We start from the raw sequence: 24,207 nt of genomic DNA, 5'->3' as shown, positions 1-24,207 counted from the left end.
TTACATGCCTTTTTCTTTTTGCATAATTCCTGGCAACTGATTTTAACATTTAAAAATCCCCTCCAGACACATTTTAATACATATAAAAATACATTCTTAAAATTACATTGTATATACTTCATCATTCAAAAAGGTATCTATTAACAAATATGCAAATATTCGTTGATTACAAAATTTAGATTTTATTAGTTTTGACCAAATTGGATGAAGTATTGAGATCTTTAGTAAAAGCATTAATAGAATATTGTGAAAATACTCCATTACAAGTAAAATTCCTCAAGTAAAAGCACTATCAGCAAACAGTAGTTAGTATATCAAAAGTAAAAGCGCTCATTATGAAGAGCGGCCCTTTACAGTGTTTCAATATATAACACATTTATCTAACTCTAATTTGTATAATATAATTATATAACATATGTATGCAGTATTTTAATGTAAGCTGATTAAGGTGGATCTGATGTTAACTTTTTAAATGAGGATGTGTTTCCTTCTTATATGAGAATATGAGAATTTTGAAAGAAGACAGAATAAGGGATCACTGCTTTAGTATCAAGAAAAATGCCACCTTGTTCTAGAAAAATCATAAAACTGTTAAACAAATTTAAACAGGTTGAAGTTCTAAAAAGAAAATGCGACTTTTAGGACTCAATAATACAAACAAATTAGTTGATAAGATGACATTTTTATGCAAATATCTCAAGCACTCAGATCAATGAAATGGAGTAAAAAGTACAGTGAAAAAGTGCAATATTTCTTAAGTATAAATTGTAGTAAGTAAGGTACAAGTACCTCAAAATTGCACTTACAGTACTTGAGTAAATGTACTTTCGACCACTGGTTTTGACTGAGATAATTTGATCAGTCTAGTATCCAGTGATCACTGACTTCACTCTTCCTCCGATAAAATCTCTGTGGGGTCAAAGCAGCTGTGTCAATAGCAGCTCTTTAAATTTAATTTCATGCTCAGCGGGTCAGTTTTCCTTCTGGAAGAAATGAAACTTTGACCTCCTTCAGTCAAAAAATAAAAGAATGATTCCTGCTGTGGAGTTATGGCACATAGTTGAAAGTATATGGCTTTGTAATTATACACACACTGTAGAGATCTGTTTTTCTTTAATATTAAAGGGTGTGTTTCTGTTGATCAGTGTCGAAAAAGCCACATTCAGTCTATTTCAATTTAATTATTTTTAAATAATAAAATATGTAAACTGGGGCTGCAGACGTCCTGGTGGAAAAACTTTGTTTAGGTTTGTATCTACAGCTTACTACAGCAGAACAAGGAGGTAAATAGAGTGGGCTTTCTTACTCTTACTGGCTGACGGGCTATTGTTGGCAGGGCATGACCTTCATTTGTTGCTATTCTGTGTGGAACAAACAAATCAACCTTTTGAATGCCACAGTATTATCTCTCCCTCTCTTGTGCCAAGCCAAGCAGTAAACTAATAGGGCCTGCAGGCTGGACAGCTTCAGAGGGAGACGTTATGTATTGCTTAACAAGGTGGTCATTCTTGAGATTCCTTTATGTGCTTGAGTGACTTCAATTGGAGTGACTGCTGAGAAATAAAGAGATAGACAGCGGAGTTGTTTTGGAGAGAAGTGTGGGTGTTTACAAAGTGAAGCGGTACATTTAGAGTTTTGAAAAAGCTACTCCTCTTCACTCATGGCTAGGGAACATACAAGTTTTACAAGTCTAGAAACAACTGGGTGTAGTTGGGCAGAAAAAATAAAAACATGACTTCAGTGGAAATGTCACAGTGCCATGCTGCCCCCTAGCTGTAATAAGGGTAAATATACCAAGTGTCATGGTTTTGGTTCTCTAGGTGAATTTTTTTTTTTTTAAAGGTGAAAGTAGAAATAATAGATAACAGATAATATTAATAAAATAGAGATCTGAACTTTATTTCATCAGTAAACTGAGGTTAGACAAATAATGTGAATTTGTACATTTAGAGTCACTATCAATGGTAATGCCTATGTCTGTGGGTCATTGCTAGTCTACTGGTATGGTATTAATTACAAGTATTAATAATGAAACGGTAAACAAGGAAGGGTTTGTAAGTGGGAGTGGCGGCTGGTTTTTATCACCAAGCTGACCTGTCAGACCTCTGCAGACCCAGAGGGGACATAAAGGGAGTGTGGGTGGGGGCAGGACTCCTCAAACAACGCACGTAACTCCCAAACACTTTCATCTTGATGATGAGTACCTTAACTTTTGTGAGCAATTATGATTCATGACTGGTTTACTAGATATAGATAGACGAGCTGTAGATCAACACCCACAAAGCTTTAAAACGAGTTGAACGCCTCAGGCCGTCAATGCCTCAGCACAGCAGGACAAACCTGCTTTCAGAATTTGTGTGTAGCAGAAGTCTCTTGCTACAGGTAACCCCAGTACAGACGCCGACTTATCTCGTCCAACCAGTGATTTATTTCACACCGCACACATATACAGTCATTCCCCCCTCTGTCCCTCCAGGCAGTCCTCCGCCGTTCACACGAGCGAGCAACACAAAATCTTCCCATGTACAGCCTCACTGGCTGTTCTTCATATCACGGCAGGCAGCAGACATCAGAGGTCCAGCACACTACTGCATTTAGAAGGAGATATTAATTAGTGAATGAACAGCAGCTGTGACAATTTGCTCTCCCTGCTTTGCTCACTGAACCCCCCACCTCTCCCCACTGCAGATGAATGCAAACCATGCCCACCAATGTTCAATACAACATTATCACAGTATCAATCATTATGGATCTGAGCTACACAAGATATACCAGAGAGGGAACTATCCCTCAGTTGCTATTGTGTGCAGGCACATCCACTTGTGATATGTCTGACATTGAAAAATCAGCAGCCAAGCAGTCCTATGTGCCCCCTCCCCTTTGTGGATTAGGTCACTTAGATTACTGAAAAGTGATTGATTGAGGCTGTCATAGATCTATGAAGCTCTTGTCATTTCCTTTTATTTTGACATTGAGCCTTCGCATTGGAAATTCTCTCATTTCTCTCAACCATTGTGTTACAGTAGAAAGTAATGGATAGGTTTACAGTTTTTCCAAGTCTATCTTAATACAGTGAATGTGGCTCTGTACACTGAAAGGAAATCTACAGTCCTCATTTTGTGCAAAAATTGAGGCTTCAGCAGTTACACAAATTAAGTAGGGATCTTCCAAATATCTGTGTTTTTAGGACCAGATTACCTCTTTGGGTTACTATCCCTCCACCACTGCTCAGCAAAGAAACACTGTTTGAATTGTATACTAAACACACTGTAACTTTACTGTAACCACAACTGCTGAAGCCTCATATTAGCTACAGCTGAACTTTAGAATTAATTTTCATTCAAAACAAGTGTGGAGTCTGTCCCCCACCACTAACGTAGAAAATTGCTTTAAGAGGAAATGTCTTTGAAGCCAGCAAGGGCAAGAGAAACTATTGCACTGTCAATGTACATATAGTTAAGATTAGGGCTTAGTATTGTTTTAAGACAGACTTGAAATGTGAGCCTATCCTTTAAAGAGTACACAGTACAAAGAAAGGAAGTTTGTGCTGCAGCTTCAAGCTATGTGACTAAAAGCTTCCATCTTTACATGGAAGCCCAAGTAAAAACATTTAGGCTTAAAATTTAACAAATCTCTCTGAATATACACAAGAATGTTTCTATTTCTGAACAACCCCAAAGGAAATGCATGTAAGTCCGTACTGCCAATTCCTTTTTACGGTTGCCTTACATTTCTGAGAACAGTCCATCATTGTGAAGTGTGATCACATTTGTTTGTCAACGGTTGTAAAGGTGTTTTGCTGTCAAGACAGTCACTAAAACACCTGCATGCAGCAACAGGTGGAGCTAAGTTTGTACTATTCTATACTGCAACTAATGTCATTACTGATCAACCCACTGAGTTTATTTCCCAGAGCCCACCTCTTCAAACTGCTTGTTTTGTTCAATCAGTACTCCAAACCCTCAATTTCTCAGTTTACTGTCAATTAAGTAACATTTAAGAATGTTGTCTTTATTAATGGACTCATCATTTCAGCTCTAATGAGATTTAATTCATATGTTTTGTACGTAAAATCTTAAAATAGTAAAATTGAAGTACAAGTACCTCCAATTTGTGTTGCTGTCTACGTGTTGCTTATTTTTTTTGTTGGTATGATTTAAGTTAAGATACAGGAGCTTTGTTATGGAGCAAATTGAATGGGTGTAGTATTTTGTTCTTTTTCAATCACATACACCATGTAAATGTAGTTGTTCTTGTAAGACTGGCCACAGTGGAATTAATCCAACAATGAATCAAGATCTAATCACAACAGTTAGAGCACAATCACAACAGGAAGTGAACACGATATGCTTGCGGGAGAGGGTTTCCACATGGATTTCCACATGACATTGGATTTGGACACAGTCCTTGCTGAATGGCTGTCTCACTGATTGCAGAAGTAAAGAAACACCATTTGTTTGATGTCTGGTTACTAATTAACTTCTCAAACCTGTAGAAATGCCTCTTATATTGTTCAGAATTATTGTCTTTTCAAATTTACTGACATATTTTAACATTATATCTTAACAGCAGGCCTTTGTTGAAAAATACTGTAGAGCTGAACAAGGTCTTGCTTGGCTACTTTAGCCTTTAAATTTGATTTTCCATTCCTCTGTGACTCTGTGTGTCTAGTTTCTGTTAAAAGGGAGTGACTGCAGGCCATTCATACCAGGACTGTGATCAGGTCTGTTCCTTGACAATATTTTACAGGATGAGTAAGTATAAAGAGAAGGGCATAAATTCATTGTGTAAAACCATATAATGGTGTAGTCGTGAGGCAAAAGGTCACAATAACATTAAAAAGTAATGTGTGCTGTGTCATCTTCCTTTTCATCACTATCAGCTGTCAACAATATCAATAATCTATTGGCTAAAGTGACTCATGTACTACAAGACACCTTCTGTACCTTTATTTCATTACATTGCACTACAAAAACACTGAAGGTGGTTTAAAATCAAGGGTAATTGGCTTTGGTTGAAGATACTCAAAGACAAACCGCCTCTCATCCAAGAGGTTTCTTCAGTCCCGACTGACTGGTAGGGAATCCCAGTTATTTGACCTCTGTGGGGTCGTTATCAAGGTGATGGATAACGCTTGGTTTGTAAATGCTCCTGTTGTCATTACAGTGGATGGAGTCAAGTGAGGCCAAAACAAAAATACTCCATTCAAATTAAAGTCTTGAATTCCAAATGTTACTTAAGGAAAAGAAGTATTAGCAATAAAACATAGTTAAAATATCAAAAGTAAAAGTACTCATTATGCTCAATGATACTTCATGTTTGGTAGTTACAAAGTGATTTTGTGTTTTGTGTGTAAAATCTTAGAAATGTTTGAAATTTCACTCACAGTAGGATTAATTAAAAAAACTCAAGTAAAGTAGAAGTGCTTCAGATTTGTATTTAAGGACAGTACTTGGGTTTATGTACTTTCCACCATTGCACAGTGGTTGACCAAGCTTTTGATAATAAATCAAAAAACAAAGCATAATTTTATTGCTTATAAAAACTGTAAAACAGACCAATGTAATGTAGTAGAAATATATTCAGCAGTTATAAGAGGATTGTTATGGTCTTTGCATGTGTAGCCATAACAGGATGATACTGTCAAACTGTGATCAGTACCAGCTCCTCCTATTAGCCACTCCTGATAAGAAGTGCTCCACCTGTCCCAGCCAGAGTAAGAGGACCCGCCTTTGAAAGTCCTGCGCTCAGGGCAGGGGGAACAGACCAGGGTGGCAGTAGAAATGTGGCCCGACAGGTCTGATGGGAACACAGAGACGCACAGAGAAAGTCAAAAAGCCTGTCAGCCAGGTGGATTCAGGAGCAGTCTTGCTGGAATTACGATAATGACATAGTTGTGTTTGTGTTACTGAGCACCTGATCGTTTCACTGACTGAGAGGAAACCTTTGGGCCACTGTGGACTCCCACCACCACCGCCACCACCACCAGACTTGACAGAGTGGAATTTCCCCTCCTCTTCCCTGGCTGGAGCCGGGGGCAGATGGTCGCTCCGAGAGTTTAAGCAGAACTCAGGAAGGAGAGTGAGAGGAAGGGTGGGAGGAGGTTCGGAGAGGGAGAGGAAGACAAGCGAGGAGTAGACAGAAGAGGAATCATGCTTCGCTACGGTTCAGGACGAACTGTTTCCACCATCACCACAACAGAGGACTCTCCAGAGTCTTCAAGTGAGGTAAGAACTCCCAGAGAAGTCAGGACACTGACTCTGTCTCCCCCATTTTCTTTTCCCCTTCTTCTCTGTGTTTTGCAAACAGTCCAGTGTTTTTTTCTTCCTCCCTCTTCTGTTTGTCCCTTGTTGCTTTTAACCCCGCAGACACTTTTTTCTTGTCTGTATACAGTGAGATAAATGTTCTCAGTCCCAGCAAACATTTTCTGTCCCCTGATCATCTGAAAGTTCATGTTTGTTATAGGATGTGTTCACTTACAAGAGCATGTAATGGGAGCAGTGTGTATGAGGCAGGGCTGTCATGTTTATTTGAACAGCTCTCTGATAAAACAGGCCTGTGTACTGAACCGGCCTTTAAACTTTTTTCCATTGTTCTCTAATAAAGAAAGAACCTATTACAATTTGGTAAATTGAGTGTGAGTTCATAACTGCAGTATTCCTTTGGATTAATATCTTGAAATAAAATCTTTAAAAATATCTAATTGTAGAAAATGTTTGTTGCACCACCAAACAAAGCCTCACTGTGGTGTAAATATTAAGACAGATGTATCTGTAGCATATACATAAACTTTGTTTCTGGATCTGTTGCCATTGTCTATAAATAAACCCATGGTGGTGGACTGTGGAAGTCTGTGAGATTTGTCTCAGTGGTGTTTTAACAAATTAATCATCTTTTCTTGTGATGACATAATGCAAAAATGAATTTGCGTGCAGAATATGACTTATTTGCTTTTTGTCTCTTTGTTTTTCTTAGAGGAGGATCAGACGTCTCAGGTTAACTCTACATGCAGGAGATCATGGAAACAAGGAGCAACAAACTGCAAACTCAGACACAGTAAGTCGTATATCTCCGTCACTGAAATTGTACAATTGACCATGCTACATCCGGCCTATAAGTCTTCCTTGACAGCGCTACTTAGATAGGTAAAGGTTTAATGAATAGAGTTAAATTAAACCTTTAATTCCATCTTGTTGAACTGGATTTGACTCAACTGAGTTTGCGTGTGTCTCTTTCTAGCTTTAAATGTACAGCAACACACATCAAGGCACTTTCAAAAACAGAGATGTGGGAGAATGATAAGCCCCCAAAATACAACATGAATTCATCACAAGATACAAAGACTTATAAAGAAAGATGGATGAAGCAACTGAGATTTATGTGTTTTTTATCATCAGGACTAGTTACACAATCGTGGCAGAAGGGTGTGTGCCGGTGATAATGCACACACAGCTGTTTCAGATTTACTTCAAAGCTCAACTTCATCTCTGTACTCAAAATCTCTTCCACATAATAGAAAATATTTAAAATACTTTTGCTGAACAGACGATATATTTAATACGTAACCTAGACACCTGAGACACCCAAGACACACCTGACAGCTTAGTTGAAACAGCATTGACTCAAACACTGGTTACTGAACAAACATAGCTCATAAAAATGGGATTTGCTTATTGCCATGCAGAATTACACTCTGTACAGTATCCATGTTCGTTAGTGCACATTGTGACTGTGTGAATTATGACTACATGCTGCAGGCTGTGTAGGTGTTTGCTGTAGGTGGCTCTGCCCCTGCCTTTGTTTGTGTTCAGGATATGTTGCCCAGAGCCTGATGCCAGACTTTGACAGTGAGAGTGTGAGAACTGAGTGTGCTTTTTCTAGTTGTTGGCACTGAGAAGTTTGTTAAGTTATTTTAAATGTGCTCAAAGTGCAGAATCCTTGGTAGTATGTTTTCCGTGAACCTTGGCCAAGGTGTGTGGTTCATCTAGTCACCACACCTCCACACACCCCACTGATAGCACGCTGCCATAATCTCTGAATGTGCTTCTCAGACTATTGGAACTGATTACATAGGACAGTCTGGTCAAGAGTGAACACAAAATAGAGAGCAACACACGAGCTTGGTGATGACGTGTACTCCAGTGTGTGTTCAGTGATGACGCAACTCTGCACCCCTGCAACTGTGCAGCTCACTATCCCTGGACTGGTTTTTACAGACAACCAACTGCCTGAAGTGTAACGAAAACAGTGAGAGGAAATGTAGAGAGAAAATAAAAAAGGTAGCCTACATCAAAAATGAAAACCGAATAGTAAGAAATAACATCAGAGGAATAATGCCACACCCAGCAGGTGGTTAACTTAGCTTAGCACAAAGACTGGAAATCCACCAGCCAGCACTTCTGAAGTTTACTAATTAACATGTTATAACTTGTTTTTTTAAACATTTGTTGTTTTATGGCCAGGAACTACGTGTAATTAATGAACTTTAGAGTTGCTTGTAGGCGGATTTTGTTGCCTTTGGACAAAGCTGTTTCCTCCTCTTTCAGCTAAATTAAGCTAACTGGCTGTAGATTCACATTTAACCTACAAACAGGAGAGTGGCATCAACTATTGCTATGAGCTATCCAAAAGTTTCCAAAGTCACATAATATGTCAGGCAGAATCACATGAAAATATGAATGAAGTGATGTACAGTATAACACCGGTTTCTAATTAAATGTAATGGTGCAGACCTGAATATGTACTCAAAATGTTCACTCAATATAAGCTCATGTAAATGTTAACACAAGCGGATAAATGATTTGCATGTGAAACTGTAGTACAATGTGAAAAACACAACTTTTAAGCCACTTCAGGGTAAACTGAAGGGGAATTTCAGGGTGCAAGAGGCTACTCATTATGTATTCAGCGTTGAGTTCAGAGCTCTGTGCAAGCACTGCCGTGATACATAACTCTTTTGTTGTTGCATCAACCAGCACAGTGTTCACATGTGACACAGTGTTGAGCAGGCTTTTTATTACGCTTGTGTAGACATGGAGCATCCATGTCCTTTTTTTTTAGCGAATGTGCATTAACAAATTTCCTCTGAAGTTTCCCGATCTTTTATCAGAGATGTAATCTGTAGTGAATGTTAAATGTAGGTCAGTTGCATCTTTTTGAGCTTGTTTTTTTGTGATGAAAAAAGAAAAAAGGGAGGCAGGAAATGATAGACAGATATCCAGAGGTGTTTTGTTTCAGTAGGAACGCTGGTAAAAGTGGTTATTTGACATACTATTTGAAAAAAGGGTGTATCGTGCAACCTGACACATCAAGGACACAATCCAGCCAGTCACTATGGCCTAGATGAGAAGTAATACATCTGCACCATGACACACAAATGACACATTTGCTACATATAGAAGTTCCTCCACCTGCATCATTGGATTTCATCTCCACAATGGCTTAAAGTCTCTTCAAAGTGAACATGATTCAGCCCGGTGAGCTGCATGAGAGGGTCTTTGTGTTGTGACCTTCAGCACGACTTTCATGTTTGTGTCAGAAATAAGGAGCTAATCCAATCAATCGAGTCCTTCACAATGCAGTCATATGATAAAGCAGTTAGTCTGTGTGCAAGAAACAAATTACATAGTAAAATGTTTGACAATGTACTGACACATAGTTCTTTCAAAAGGGTGTCTTTAAGTCATTTTTACATGTTTACATTAATTCAGGCAGTCGGTGAGGAGGTCATACTCCTCAAGGTAACAAAACATAGGAAACCCTGTGTGCTTCTCCCAACAAAACTTACATGTCTGCAGTTTCAGCTACAAGAAGCAGGTAAACATTGTCCGCCGGTGTGGTCAAACACTGGCATTGTAAAATTCAAAGCACATAGAACATTGTTGTTCTGAGCTTTCAGAGAAGGAGGCTGCTGATGTTGTTAAAACATAAAGATGGCTGTTCCTCCCTCCCACCTGCTGGAATTCACATCCACCTATTAGCTGGCCATTTTGCAACAGCATGTCCTCCGTAGATTAAGTGGTGGAGAAATGTAAGGTTCATCCCCGTCCACAAGACAACACTGGCATCTTTGTTCTAGTTCCTCCTCACTATTATCTCTGCAAGATGTTGAGACAGATGCCTCTTTCTCTGACTGAATGTTTAGTTTGAGTCTGTCTGTACCTGGTGGAAAAGACAATTAAAGCAATTTATTTATTTTAATGAATAGCTTTTTAAATTATAGTTATTATAACAGGTGGTGATCCACCACAATATTAAAGTCAACATGTCATTGTTAAATGATCTAAAACTAAAAACAAAAATATGAGACTAATTCTAAGTAATTCTAAGGAAGCCCTGAGGAAGGAAGCCCTGAGTGGCAAGTGGGGGGAAAAATCTGGTGATCCTTTTTCTAAATCTGATCTAAATTGTTATTTGAACAGGCAAAAATAAGGTTTTGCCAGGATAATCCTTATAAGTTCCTTAAACTTTTCCAGGTGAGTTTTGATGAACTCTAAACACAAGGTACATATAATGTATTGTATGTTACCAAGTTATTGTCGTGTCTGTTATGTGTGGTGTGGGGACAGAGTGGACCAAAATGCAACGTTCAGCTTGACAGGTTTTATTGGGAAAAGGGGGTGAGGGACTGGAGTCGAGGGAGAGGTGGATGCTGGGGAAACACAGGCACGGGGAACCGAGGAGACTGGGACCAGAGGGCCGGGGAACACTGGGGCCGAGGAAGCGAACAGGCGAGGAAGAACAGGGAGGACACCGTGGAGGAATGAGTTGACTACTGGCAGGTGTGGCAGGCTGATGAGGTGGCTGATGAGGTGCAGGTGCAGGTTGTAGGCTGGGCTCAGGAGCGGAGGGAGAGAGAGAGAGCACACACAGGGGAGGAGACACAGGGAGGCAGGCAGGGAACAGAGAAAACCAAGGAAAAAGCGGAATAACTGATGAAAAGGAGAAAAAACCAGGACACTCACCGTCAGCCGGGCTGCCACCACATGTCTTTCTTTTGGCCAAAAAAATATTTTAATTTGCACTTCACCTGGAAGGATACATTAATGCTTTCAGTCCAATTTACAATATGGAGTAGTGCTGCGCTTTAATATTACAAAAAATAAATCATCTGCCCCAATGAAAGTGTTTTTTTTTATAATCCTGCACTATATGTCACTTATATACCAGTATGTGGCCAAACAATGACCAAACAGTCATTTTGTAGGTATTCTTAACGATAGAAAATGTTGATGACGCTTGCTCAGTTTTTATGATGCCACACACGTTCAGCGATAATGGCTACTGTAAACACCAATCACTATCTGCGAAGTCATTACCTAGCCTCTATTTTACAGGAAAAATGCGGAATCAAATAGCACTCTGCTTTCAGTTTCATGGAAACTTCAAGTCATAAACACAGGAGAGAAAACAATTTAAATCAGAATCAGAAAATTAACCACCAGAATTTTTCTTTCTCTCACTTGCCCCTCAGGGCTTCCGTAAATAACACTTGTTTTGAACATTTTCGAACTTTCCAGTGTCCACACCTGGAAAGTAGTGAATCCTTCGCAACATCAATCTTGAATATTTTTTCTTTTTCTGTAGGCTGAGAAAGAGAAGGATGTCAATGGGGCATGGAAGAAGAAGAATGGGCTGATCCAAAGAGAGAGGCCAGCTGGCAGGGAGTCACCTCATCAGGTAGATAGCCACATCCACCATGAGTAATAGGCATGACACTGCGATACATACACTGCCACTGCTTCAGCATGTGTTTCTGTGCATGCACCTTCAGGCTGTCATTAATCATGAATATTCAACATGAACAGATGCTTCTACATGACAGTAACAAATTTCATGTCTCAAGTCTATCTATTTATCTATCTATGTACAGGTTTATCAATAATGAAAATAAGCATTAGTTGCAAATTATGTCTTTCTAATTTCCAACAAAACATTTACCTCTTGTACTACAGTACTGAAATATTTATTGGAATTTGATTCCAAGCACCAGTTCTGTAATTTATCTGTGCCCATGACTTTAATTGTCATTTGTTATTTAGTAATTGCATTGTTTGTAGTGCTGCACTTCTCTGCTGGTGTGCATCTCTTTTCACTGGGCGCCCGTCTGCTAGAGGTACAATAGGCAGAAACGGCAGCAGCTCATGTACTAGGTTGCAGAAACATGACACCTGCAATACACCCTGCACTTTTCTTAGCTGTTCGTTTCCCAACCTCCTGTTTCCAGTGCTCAGCAGCAGTGCTGCTGGAAATACCTAGTCAAGTATACATATGTAGGCATTTGCATCCACACACCAAACACACAAACACATGTGATGCACCTGCAAGTGTGTGCATACAAGCAAGCACACGACTACACAAACACAATGAGTCAGCCTCAGTGGGTGGCTACAGAAACCTGACCGGTGCGATCCTGTCTCCCTCAGCACCCCAGAGACATGACCAATGGGGCGCCAGAGACCTCGCTGCAGCAACATGGGCCCAAAGTGTACGGCGTTGTGCAGAGGATGAGCTCGGACAGACAGCAGGAGGTGATGGCACGTGAGTGGACGGTCAATCACCTTCAGGATGAGATGAAGTACATCAAGGAGGTGAGTGGAAACTAACACAACAAGCAGCCAGGCTTTCTGGTCAACACATCATTGTTTTAACATCCTATCATATATGCAAGGCTTTGTTGGATGTTGGGTTGATAATATCTGTATGTTCTGTGTATCTGTACGCAGGTGAGAGATTCTTTGGAAAAGGTGAGAGAGCGTATGTACGGGCAGTTTGGAGGAATGCAGCAATCAATGCAGAAGCTTTCACAGGAAATCAGGGTAATGAATTATGTATCAGCTTGTCACTGCTCAGAACTCCCTCATCAAACTCGAGTCTGTGAAGCCTCAAATAAATCTGAAAATACAGTGTACCATGTGTGTCTGCAGGCTGCCAATTCAAATCGGAGGAGTCTGGAGTCGGAGGTGAAGATCCGGACGTCAGCCATGGAGAGTTTCGATCAGATGAACAGCTCCCTTATATCTGCTAACATCAGCCTGCAGGTAAGAAATCAATGTCACTGAACCTGTGAAGACCTGCTCCATGACAGCTGCATGCCATCGCAGAAAAAGCTTGGCTTGACAAGTAAAAGAAGTTTCCTTTGCAGAAATCCCTCTTGGAGAACTGTCAGAACAGAATGGACAGGAGAGATGAGTTGAAGAGTTTGCGGAGCACCTGTGAGAAAACACAAGAAAAACTCAGAGACAAGGAGAGGGAGCTGGCTGCCGCACAGGCTGAAAACCAGACTTTGAGGCTACAGGTACACATATGTCTTTGTGTTCACACAAACCCTCATGCATCCACAAGTTCATTGAGATACTGGTCACGCAGCAGGTGTGAGAGGAAATAGCCCCAATTTTAAAGACTTACGACATATGAAAAATAGAAGATGCCGCAGTGTGCTTCGATCCAGCAGATCGTCTCACTGCAGTACAACTACACATCAGCTGCATTTTCTATTCTTGTACCAATATTGAATAATCAAGTTTGCACAGTCTTAATTTCTGCTGCACTGTGAATTGTCCAGGTGGAGTCTTCTCGGGAGGCCAACACTCAAGCGCTGCAGGAGCTCTCTGCAAAGCTGCAACAGGAGTACGAGGAAAAGTTGCTAGAGGAACAACGGAAACACAGGGAGGAGATTGAAAACCTACAGGTCTGCATTCTTTATTGCTTATTCAATAGGTTTCTCCATGGCACATCACATATAGTTTCAATGCTAGTAGAAACCAAAACGTGTCTGTCACAAGAACAGGAGAGATGTGTGATGATTACTCAAGATGTCTCAAATGCTTTTGGTTTTGACACACTTCAAAAAGATAATGATGCAGAGTGTCCTTGGTTGGGAAGTTCCATTAGATTAAAATGAAAATGCTGATTGAATAGAAAATGCCGATCATTTACTACATTCTTGATAACTTGATGAGCCGTTTTAAAAGCAGTCCAGCATTTAAACCGAAATGTATTTCTGTTCTCACAGGCCCAACTCGATGAGTACATCAGGCGACTAGAGGAAGCAGAGAGTAACATCAGGATTGCCGAGGCCAAGATTGCTGAGCGGGACCAGAGGATTATTGAAGTGGAGCGTCTACTGGACTGTATGGACAAGGTCAGGAAAAGTTTAACATAAAAATCTAGCAAACTGCATTTTTTTGCTGATAATAAACCTTATAATGAAAAGATTTTTTACAGGAAAAGAGTCAACTCCAAAAGAAGCTGCAGGACAGTGAACAGCGTCTCCACATGATGGCGCGGACAGACCAAACTGATGCAACTGTAGCCAAAAGGTACAAAAAGGGAGTCCACATAAACAAACACTGGTATGACAAAGCAATCCCAGCTCAAGGTCCACTTACTGGCTTTTTTTCTGAACTTTTAACTGTGTCACATAGCCTTTATCAGCAGTTGTAGTTTACTAGGTGGTCATGGAGTTGCATATGAAGATGTTTAAGTTTATTGTCAGCTGAACAAGCAGAAAGCTTTGGAATATTGAAGTCACGGCAGCGTTGAAGCAATTTAGGCTGCAAATCTGAGAAGCACCTGACCAGGCTGCAAATGTCTAGAAAATGCAAGAAGATGGATTTATATGTGGGTTTAACTGGTTGCTGTTTATGTTTAGGTCCAAAGAGCTGCAATCTCAAACTGTGGATCTTCGTGAGAGGATCAAACACTTGAACGACATGGTGTTCTGCCAGCAGAGAAAAGTCAAAGGAATGATTGAGGAGGTGAGTAGTGTTTATTCATGTGTAAATACTGTCCGGTCACATGCATTCAGGTCATCTGTTGTACTTGTGTTTTGAGAATGGGTGTGGGTTAGATACATATGCCGGCTGAAGTAGTAGAAGTGTGTTTAATCATACAGAGTACAGATGAGTTCAGTGCACATGAGAAATCTTCATCTGATCCAGAGTCAATGAAGGGTGGGGTGTTGTGGTGGCGGAGTGGTTAAAATACTCCACAAGTGGTTAACATACTCAAATTCTAAAGATGAAGGGTTTAATGATTAAAGTGCATTATTAGAGTCTTAACTGGCCTCTTTTGAGTTCATAACTCATTCTGGTTTTCCAGAAAAGTTATTCCTTATGTTCAGTATCCATCATGTTTCGCAGAATGATTCTTGAAACGTTGCAAAATGTCGTTTTCTTCACTTTGTGCAGGTTGAATCACTGCGAGCTCAAGTCGCTCAGAAGGATATGTTCATCTCGGAGCTTCTGGACAGAATTGCAATAGTGGAGTGCGAGGTAAGTCAAATACTTCCCGGTGTGTTTACTGCGCGTTTTAATTTTGGTGTGGTGTGGTAAACTACTGCATGGTTATTGCCTGGGCTGCTTAGTTCTGGTTATCTTACACTTCTAGCAATGTCTGTGTGGTTTCCTCGTGTCACTGCCAGTGGTGGACAGTAACTAAGTACATTTACTCAAGTACTGTACTTAAGTACAAATTTGAAGTACCTGTACATTACTTGAGTATTTTCTTTTCATAACCCTTTCTACTTCTGCTCCACTACATCTCAAAGGGAAATATTGTACTTGTTACTTCACTACATTTATCTGACAGCTTTAGTATTTTACATACAAAACATATGAACAGTTTCAAAAATATGATTTTTTAAATGATTTGTTAAACTACCCAACTGTTTACACAATTACAGCTGAAAGAAGTAGTCGGTTGACATAAAAGTAATTGGCAACAATTTTCATCATTTTATTCAATTTTAATGCAAAAACATTTCATGGTTCCAGCTTCACAAATTAATTATTTCAATCATTTGAATGTGGTGTTAATAATGTTGAGGTTTGGACTGTTGGTCAGACAAAACAAGCATTATGAAGGTGTCACTTAGGGCTCTAGGTAATTATGACGGCATTTCTCACTGTTGAGCAGATGAATTCATAATGAAAATAATTATTAGTTGCAGTCCGATACCAATAGTTCAAAATGAGCTCAACCTCAACCGACTTCAATAGTAAAATCCTGCTTTTACATGAATGCATGAGTAATAATAATCTATGTATAATAATCTCATGATATAATATAAACTAGTATAACAGTCATAGGGTACATTTTTCTGCATTATACTTTTACTTATAATACTTTAAGTACATTTTTCTAAATATACACACATACTTTAAGTCTTAAGTATCATTTTCAATGCAGAACTTTTACTTGTAACAGAGTACTTTTACAGTGTGGTATTAGTACTTTTACTTAAGTAAAATACTTTGTCCACCACTGGTCACTGCACCTATCAAGCGGCTTCCACATGTAAAGTGACTGCAGTCCTTTGCATGTGACCTGACGGTGTTGTTTCCTCTTTTCCTTTTCCCAGAATAATGAATTAGACGACAAGCTGAAGTATTTTATGTCCACACAGAATAGGCCGAGAGAATTTCTGGAAATCAGGGAGATAGGAGTAGGCTGTGATCTGCTCCACAGGTAAGAAGGAAAGTGGGAGAAACATGTTTAGTACCTTCAAGTTATATTTGGTACTTCCTTTGGAGGGGGTTTCTCACTCTGATGTCTGACTGTGCATCTGCAGACATGAAGCACAGAGGCATGATGTTGAACCTCCTGTTCAACGTGAACCAACTCATCGCCATCCCATACAACATCTGCCACCTTTTCATCCTCCATCACCACTGAAACTTCCACCAATCACTGAACCTACATCTCCCACTGAACTTCCATCTCCCACTGAACCACCATCTCCCACTGAACCACCATCTCCCACTGAACCTCCATCACCCACTGAACCTCCATCACCCACTGAGCCTCCATCACCCACACAACCTCCATCCCCTCCCAGTCAACATCCATTCCTCTACCTAACAAGACCCACCCAACCAAGGACGTTCCATTCTAATAACCTTCCACCCAGCAGGCTGGAGTCCAGTTTACTGAGGTACACTCCTATCCAGTACACCCGCTTCCTGCAGTCCAGCCCCTTACCGAGCGGGACATTCCCCTATACCCATCCGTCTGAATCGGAGCCTGCAGACCGGTCCGGCAGAGATGAGGTGGATGCAGAAACAAACACACGATCAAGTCCAGAGGAATCCACTTCATCCCTGTCCTCTTCTCAACCAAGATCAAGAGCCCCGCAAGTTTTTACACCTTTCATGAAACTCATGGAAGTAACAGCAAAGATAAACATAGAGAGATCTTAAAGTAATAGTTTGACATTTTGGGAAATACAGGTTCTTGTCAACAGTTTGATGGGGTGTTCAATACCACTCTAGTTTTACATTCTGCAGATGGTTAGCTTAGCTTAGCATAGCATAAAGACTGAAAACAGAGGGAAACAATTAACCTGCAGGCTAACTCTAAAACTCACAAATTAACATGTTATATATTATGTGTTGAATTTGTATAAAAAATCCGAAGTGTAAAAACAACAGTTTGCTGTTTTATGGTGAGTTGTGCCTTTTTCTTGCTGGAGAGCAGTAACTTCCTGGACAACTGGTCACAGCCAAAGTCTGGTACATAATCCCCTGTAAAATGGCGAATTGTTGTTTATACACTTCATTTTTACACATCAAAAAAACATGATAAGTCTTAATTAGTGAAGCTTTCAGCAGCTGGTAGGAGGATTTTGTTACCTGTGGGGTGAGCTAGGCTAGCTGTTTCCCCCAGTTCTAGTTTAAGCTGGCTGTAACTACATATTTAGAGGACAGACATGAGAATCAGTTTTCTCATCTGACTATCTGCTAGAAAACAAAAAAGCATTCTTTAGTTTAGTTTCTTTAGTTAGTATTTACCACACATATCCTCTCTAAGCATAATTACTTATGTACGAAGTTTTTGTCTTTGGTGTTATTTTCACTGCTGATTATCTTTTTAAAAATAACCATATGTAAGATCCCCGTTTTAAACAGTCAAAAAAATAAGACAAACAACATGATTCTGGTTGATGATGTAAAAAAGTGTTATGTAGGTTGTCTGTTTGCACAGAACACTGGTAGTAATAATAAAAATGTTTGCTGTAGGGTGTAAATAATCTGATGCTCTGTAAAAATATTCTGTAAATAATGTACTGAAGGATTTAAGATCTTGTTGTTTTTTTGTTTACAGTAGGCCTAAATGTAGCCCACTTATGTTACTCATGGAGCTATGAGCATCCAGTCCTATGAAGGTTTATCAGTTATTGTGTGTATTTTCCTATTATTTTATATTGACTCTGTACAAATTCAATGAATATTATTTTGCTATTGTCCCATTATGTAAAGAAAACTATTTATTAACATGCTTTGTGCCTTTGTGAACAGCTTGCTATCTGATACTGGTGGTGGGAATGAATCTCTTTAAATTGGCAACAGGGTAATGTCATTATATAATATAAAGTAATTTTCTGTGTTAATTATAAAACTGTTAAATCACTTTAAAGATACTGACCTTATTGAGGTGACTGCCATTCCTGAGCCACAGGCACAAGTATTATCCAGCTGTTGTCTGCACTGCCATAACTGTGTTTGAAAAAGCTTTATGATGTGCCTTTACCTTAATGATACATATCATACTGCGACTAATGATGAGAGGACAGTGTATGTTCAGATAATAAAGACTTTGCTATATATTTAACCAGACTGTATTAATGTATGCCCACATTTACATACTGTATGACCTTCATTACCTAAAGTCTGAAGCCTATATGACTACTGATGTGACCATTTTATCATAGCTGGTAAAAAACACAAAAAGGTCTTTTAAAATGATTTGTTTACTTTCCTTCCTTATTATGATTCCATTTCACACTTTTACACAAACGTCATGAACACTGAACTCCAGATACTTGAACTTTGTCTAGATATGCAAAAGCTCAGTGACCATATTTTGAGGAACTGTCTTCTGTATAATATGCATGGTGGACATGCAGGCTTGTTGTTTATTGCGTAACAGTAATATAATGGACACAGGCCTCACAATGCAAATTTGTAGTTGCTCGGTAACAGGTGGTATTTTAATAGACAAAATAGTGTTTGTTTTTGTTATTTCTAAATGTTGTGCAGTGACGATACACTAATTCAGAGGCAAGACATGGTGTTAGACATTCTTGGTATCAGTGATGTTGCAAGAAAATGTGAAGATTCACAAAAAGCTACAAAACGGTGTGTAGTACATTAAAACAAAGGGATAAAATCAGACATTTGGCAGAATTAGGATCAGGAAAAGGAGGACAAAACCTAAAGTGTGCAGTCAGTGAAGTACATCCAGTGTAAATGTAAGAAAGCCATGCTTTACACTATCTGGTGTGATCTGACTTAAATAAATGCCAAATGCATGCACCAAAGAAGTGAAAGAGAGATAGAGTGTACTGAGATTTATTTTCCAACTGCACAGCTACAGCCAAAAATTAAACTGACTTTGAACTCTGAAAGGGGACAGGAAGGACACAGCTGTAACCTTGGTTGAAGTTGGGTCATTGTTCGTGGAGCTGAGTGAGAAATGGGTTGGCATGGTGGCTGGGAAACATCCGGACGGGACATGCAGCGATGGAAAGTCTGAGCCTGTTCAGACAGACTGTACTGATTACAGAGAAGAAAGAAGTATCTCTTTTGCACAACGTCAGAAGTTCACGGACAACGCTTGATGACTGCATGTGACCTGCAGAGGGCAGCAAATCACCTCCACTGGCTGTGACGTGAAGAAGAACTGCATTACCCTGTCCTGTACACTGGGGGCGGTAGAGCGACACCTCACATGTCTGATTTCCGCACAAGAAGAAGAAAGATCCCACTTTGAAATGTTGTTGTCTCATGTGTTGAAGAAGTAAACCTGCAGCCTTTAAAGGTTTCTAAATCTCTCTAACCATAATAGAGTCAGTTAACTTGTTGAGCTGGTTAGCGTATGATTAGAGTTTGTAAACACAATGTTAAACTGAGACGTTAGTTCGCGCTATTTGTGAATGGCTGTAGCTAGCTGTCACTAGCTAACAGGGATGTCCTCGTCGCGGACAGAGCGCCAGGGCGAGGTGGGAGACCTGAGAGTCCAAAGAAAAGAAGAGCTCCAAGAACTGCTCCAGAGACAGGAAAAGATACTTTCTAACAAGTAAGTTAAGTTCACAATATTAACCACAGTTTTTGCCTCTCTTGTGTATATCTATGATACGTGACAGGCACAAACTGGGGCTAAGTTGTGACTCGTGTGACACTTTCTGGCGTGGTACAAAAATCAAAGTACCTCTGACCAAGAAAAGACTTTAGTGCACATAAGTTTGATTAATTGTAATGAGATGTTAAGCTATTACACTGTCAGGATGTTTGGGTACAATATGTATCTGAAGTTTTACAGATCTACAAATGGACAAATCATCTCTTAAGAACTACAAGAGTGTCGAAAATAGAAGGCATAACTAATACATAAATACACTGTGAATGGTAAATTGCAGGATTTATTTTACCAATAAAAATGCATACATAGATCCAACATCCAAGGTCAGCATCCAAGCAAGTTTCAGATGTGACTAATACGTCAAGCATGTCAAGCGTAATGTTGTACAATAGAAAGAACAGGCTGTGGTCAAACTAGTTCTGCACAACTATTATTGTTAACCTGTATGGCACCATTAGATCTGATAGATATAACCTCCATCCATATAATATGTGAAACAATTTAAGCCAAAAAACAGATGGGTGAAATAGAAAAAAGCTGAATAAATGAAGGGAGAAACGTAACAATTGCAGATTGTTTCATACACTGTGAATGGTTTCATGAATATGAATATGATGCGAATCAAATGCTATGGGCTTCCCGGTCACAAGATCTCAACCTAACTGAACAGCATAATCAAAACTGTGAATTTGAGAGAAACCTTTGGAAGAATGGTGTTCCTCCCTCCCGTATAGTTCAAAAGACTTGGAAAATCTATTTGTATACCTACTAAGACATTTTATGTAAGTTTATGCATTTAATGTCTCCAATGTGTATCTTGAATTATTTTGAGTAGAGCACGAAATGATGGGTTTGTGTTGTTCACAGGAGGTTGTTACAGACTCTTCCTGACAAAGGGAAAAAGATAAAAGAATTTACAGAGAAAGTGCGCCTTGCCATCGAGCACAAAGATGAAGAGGAGAGGAGACGGAGCTTGGTGTTTGCTGCCAGGACAGAGTTACAATCAAAGTACCAGCTGGCCTTCACTATGCAACGATGTGCTATCAACACACCAGCAGCCCCACACCAAAACATGCAAAATGAGGCTGCTGCAGACAATGCAATGCAGGACACCTCACCTGTCTCAGCTGATGTGCAGGAAAACAACACTTTGGACAAGGAACAGGACCCGTTTGTCTCCAAAACGGCTGCTGGTGAAACCATGGAGACGGCAGCTGCTGGGGCCTCTCTGAACTGTGATGAGATAAAAGAGACTGACCTTGTGGAGGCCTTGGAAAGGGTCAGACTGTCTGAAACTAGTGCTTGTTTCAGTAGCGAGTCCAAAGATTCATTTAACAGCACAGCAAGAGACAACTACTTTCTCAGAAAGCAGATACGAAAACAGCCTCACTATGTAACTGTCCTGGAAAAAACTGAGAGCACTCCCAGGAAGCAAAAATTCAAACCAAATCAGTGAGTAGACTTTGTCTGACGAATTGATGGTTACTTTTGTAAACATTTATAACAAAAAAAAATCACTTAATTCAGAAACATTGTGTGTCATTTTGCTTTCTTACATAGTTATTATCAGTTAATTGATTATAAAATAAAACAACTGTGTTTCCAGGCTGCCCCACCGAAATGACACCCCTCTATCAGGATACTCATCACCCAGCCAGTCTTCTGAAGGCTCATCACCGCTCTCTGCACAGACCAGGAAGGAGAGGGACAGAAAACACCTGGATGACATCACAGCAGCCAGACTCCCTCCTCTTCACCACAATCCGGCCCAGCTTCTATCTCTGGAAGAGTCGGCCGTCCTCCTGGAGGAGCAAACCAAGAAGCAGCACGTAAGTGCAGCCGAGTCTTCCACCCACTTATCCTCTACATACAGTGTTTACATTAAAATGTAGACAGATTGACAAAGGGTCAGAAAGGTCTACTTACTTGAATAAATTAATGGGGCTCCTTACCATGCTGGGTGGGAACATGTTGAGGTATCGGGGATTAAATGCCTTGGTTACAGTCAGCCATGATGAATTACAAACATTTGACTGGCATTCAAATCCATAACAGCTTTGTTTAAAAAATTCCAAAAGGCTGCATTGGTGCGGATATGTTACTTCAGGTAACAGTAATATGTGAATTTCAGATCCGGGAAATTCAGCTTGAGATATATATGTGTTATCAGATCTTACCAAACAGCAGAACACTGCACAATGTTTTATATTATGAGAAGGTTACTGCTCTGTTACTCACAGTGGTTTTACCGGCATCATTTTACCTCGTTGCAACAATCATCATGAAAATAGTAGAAAGGCTGCGTTCACAATACAAGGTAATTACCAGAAATGTGAGCATGCATGAATTTGATTGGCCACTACAGTGCCTTGCTGGATGACGTTACATTTTGGTCTAGCAATAATTGAGCTGGTTTAACTAACTTGCCGGATGACCTGCATTTTTTTTGTTTGCATCCCCTGTGTCGGCGCTCCTGGACTGGCAATTTTTCACACTGTAAGTGTTGTTCTGAACGCTGCAAAGGTATATGTTTATTTATTCTTTATATGAGATGATAGGACAGCAGCAGGCTATTTGACCAGTGAAAAGTATTATTTTCAAGTCCTCTACAACAAAACAATTATTGTTGTACATTTTGTACTGAGCTGTGGAAAATTATTCCAATCACAATAATAATGTGTATCAATGAAAATAGCAACTCTGTTTCTGTCGAAATATTATTACAACTAACTAACTAACTAACTAACTAACTAACTAACTAACTAACTAACTAACTAACTAAATAAATAACTATTTTTGATATTTGGCAGTATTTAGTTTCATGAAATGTACAAAGTCCATGTCAGATCACTTCATCAGCTCCAGAGGGCAGCGTTCAGGCAGTGTAGGCGCTGTGTATCACTTCACATCCAAAGTAATGAGCCAAACGTCAAACAGTGTGCTGTTGTCAACTTACGGAGGCCTGTTAAGCTTATTATCAGTCCTGCTTTTGTTGAGGGTTTAATAGCTATGGCTCTGCTGCTTTATAATAATGTGCTTGTTTTCTGTTTACCAGCCTATTCATGTCAACTTTTTCTCTGTGTTGTGTTTAATTTCAGGAGTTGCAGGCCAAGCTGGCAGCCCAGAAACTGTCTGAGGGATTGAAGCTCTCTATGGGGAGCTACACTCCTGACCGTGGCCCCATGGCTGCCTACAGAGAGGTTCACGATGAAGGAGCCCAGCTCTCCTCAGAGGAGGACTGATCTTGGAAGGCCGGAGCTGGGGAAACCAGTGTAACCTTGGCCCTGAGGGAAACAAGCTTTGGACCTCGCCATCAGGACCCATCCAACAGGATTTTCACTCTGAGGACAAGAATTGTTAAGAGAGGAAAAAGGTCTCTGCACGGTGGGAAGGCATAGTTGGTATCCCAGACTCAGCTCAGGAAATTGAATGTCAGGTTGAGAAACTAGCTAACTTAATTGTCATTCAGTTTGTATTGGGTTCCGTTGTTTCAGTGTCTTGCAGGAATAATAATACCTGCTGTTGGCTACGAGTTTTAAATGCTAAATCTGAAGCATGTTTCCCGTCAGCATACTGAAGCTGATGATGCCATGGCTTTTCGAACCTGAGAGCGTTGTATGTTGAAACACCTATTTTAGTGTGTTTTTAATTATGTGTGCTTAAAGCTCATCAGCAGGTGGAGCAGACTGTTTCTGGCACAGTGGTGACTGTTGATGGTTTTGTCTAGAAAATAGACATGAGCCTGCAGATAGTTGTGTCAGACTGTGTAACAGAACTGAATAAATACATCTTATTCTGCAAATGGTTGTTTGTGTAAAGTCAACTGACAATCCAGTTTTTTCCCCCCTGCGTTACACACACTGTGAAGTACCTCATCAGCTTTTCAAGTACGTATGCATGCACTAGCGTGAAACTGCTCACTGATGAGAGCATCTGGACAATTGTTTAATTCACCTGACAATCTAGTTTCTTGCTTATGAATGTCAGTTTTCCTCTTTCAGTTTCAATGAATCAAAATGCCAGTATGCAATACCATTTTGGAAAGGTACTAATAGAATATACATT

The 24,207-nt window shown here is 39.8% G+C and overlaps 2 protein-coding genes across 2 annotated transcripts; both read left to right on the top strand.

Annotated features, from left to right (window-relative positions):
• Positions 1–5,882: 5,882 nt before the first annotated feature.
• On the top strand, positions 5,883–18,565 carry LOC123959216 (myocardial zonula adherens protein). The gene is given in 15 exon segments (XM_046033157.1): positions 5,883–6,227; positions 6,976–7,056; positions 11,587–11,679; positions 12,426–12,590; positions 12,726–12,818; positions 12,927–13,040; positions 13,145–13,297; positions 13,565–13,690; positions 14,015–14,143; positions 14,227–14,321; positions 14,654–14,759; positions 15,192–15,275; positions 16,364–16,470; positions 16,574–17,160; positions 17,163–18,565. Coding segments are annotated over 15 exon segments (2,052 nt in total). The 5' UTR covers positions 5,883–6,152; the 3' UTR covers positions 17,207–18,565.
• Positions 18,566–19,726: 1,161 nt separating this feature from the next.
• Positions 19,727–23,944, top strand: polr2m (RNA polymerase II subunit M). Its single transcript, XM_046033158.1, has 4 exons — positions 19,727–20,079; positions 21,010–21,594; positions 21,749–21,971; positions 23,241–23,944. Exons 1-4 carry the CDS (start codon positions 19,970–19,972, stop codon positions 23,382–23,384), a joined length of 1,062 nt encoding a protein of 353 aa, XP_045889114.1. The 5' UTR covers positions 19,727–19,969; the 3' UTR covers positions 23,385–23,944.
• The last annotated feature ends 263 nt before the right edge of the window (positions 23,945–24,207 follow it).

Source organism: Micropterus dolomieu, linkage group LG20 (genome assembly GCF_021292245.1).
Source record: "Micropterus dolomieu isolate WLL.071019.BEF.003 ecotype Adirondacks linkage group LG20, ASM2129224v1, whole genome shotgun sequence".
Classification (NCBI taxonomy): Eukaryota; Metazoa; Chordata; class Actinopteri; order Centrarchiformes; family Centrarchidae; genus Micropterus; species Micropterus dolomieu.
The sequence above is the reverse complement of the archived record's forward strand: the minus strand, read 5'-3'. Positions and strand labels throughout refer to the sequence as shown.

What these genes read in the sequence shown, in the direction of transcription:
- polr2m (XM_046033158.1), top strand. Translation starts at nt 19,970, where the DNA reads ATGTCCTCGTCGCGGACAGAGCGCCAGGGCGAGGTGGGAGACCTGAGA. An exon ending in GAAAAGATACTTTCTAACAA is followed by an intron (nt 20,080 to 21,009) that starts GTAAGTTAAGTT and finishes TGTTGTTCACAG; the next exon opens with GAGGTTGTTACAGACTCTTC. An exon ending in CAAAAATTCAAACCAAATCA is followed by an intron (nt 21,595 to 21,748) that starts GTGAGTAGACTT and finishes CTGTGTTTCCAG; the next exon opens with GCTGCCCCACCGAAATGACA.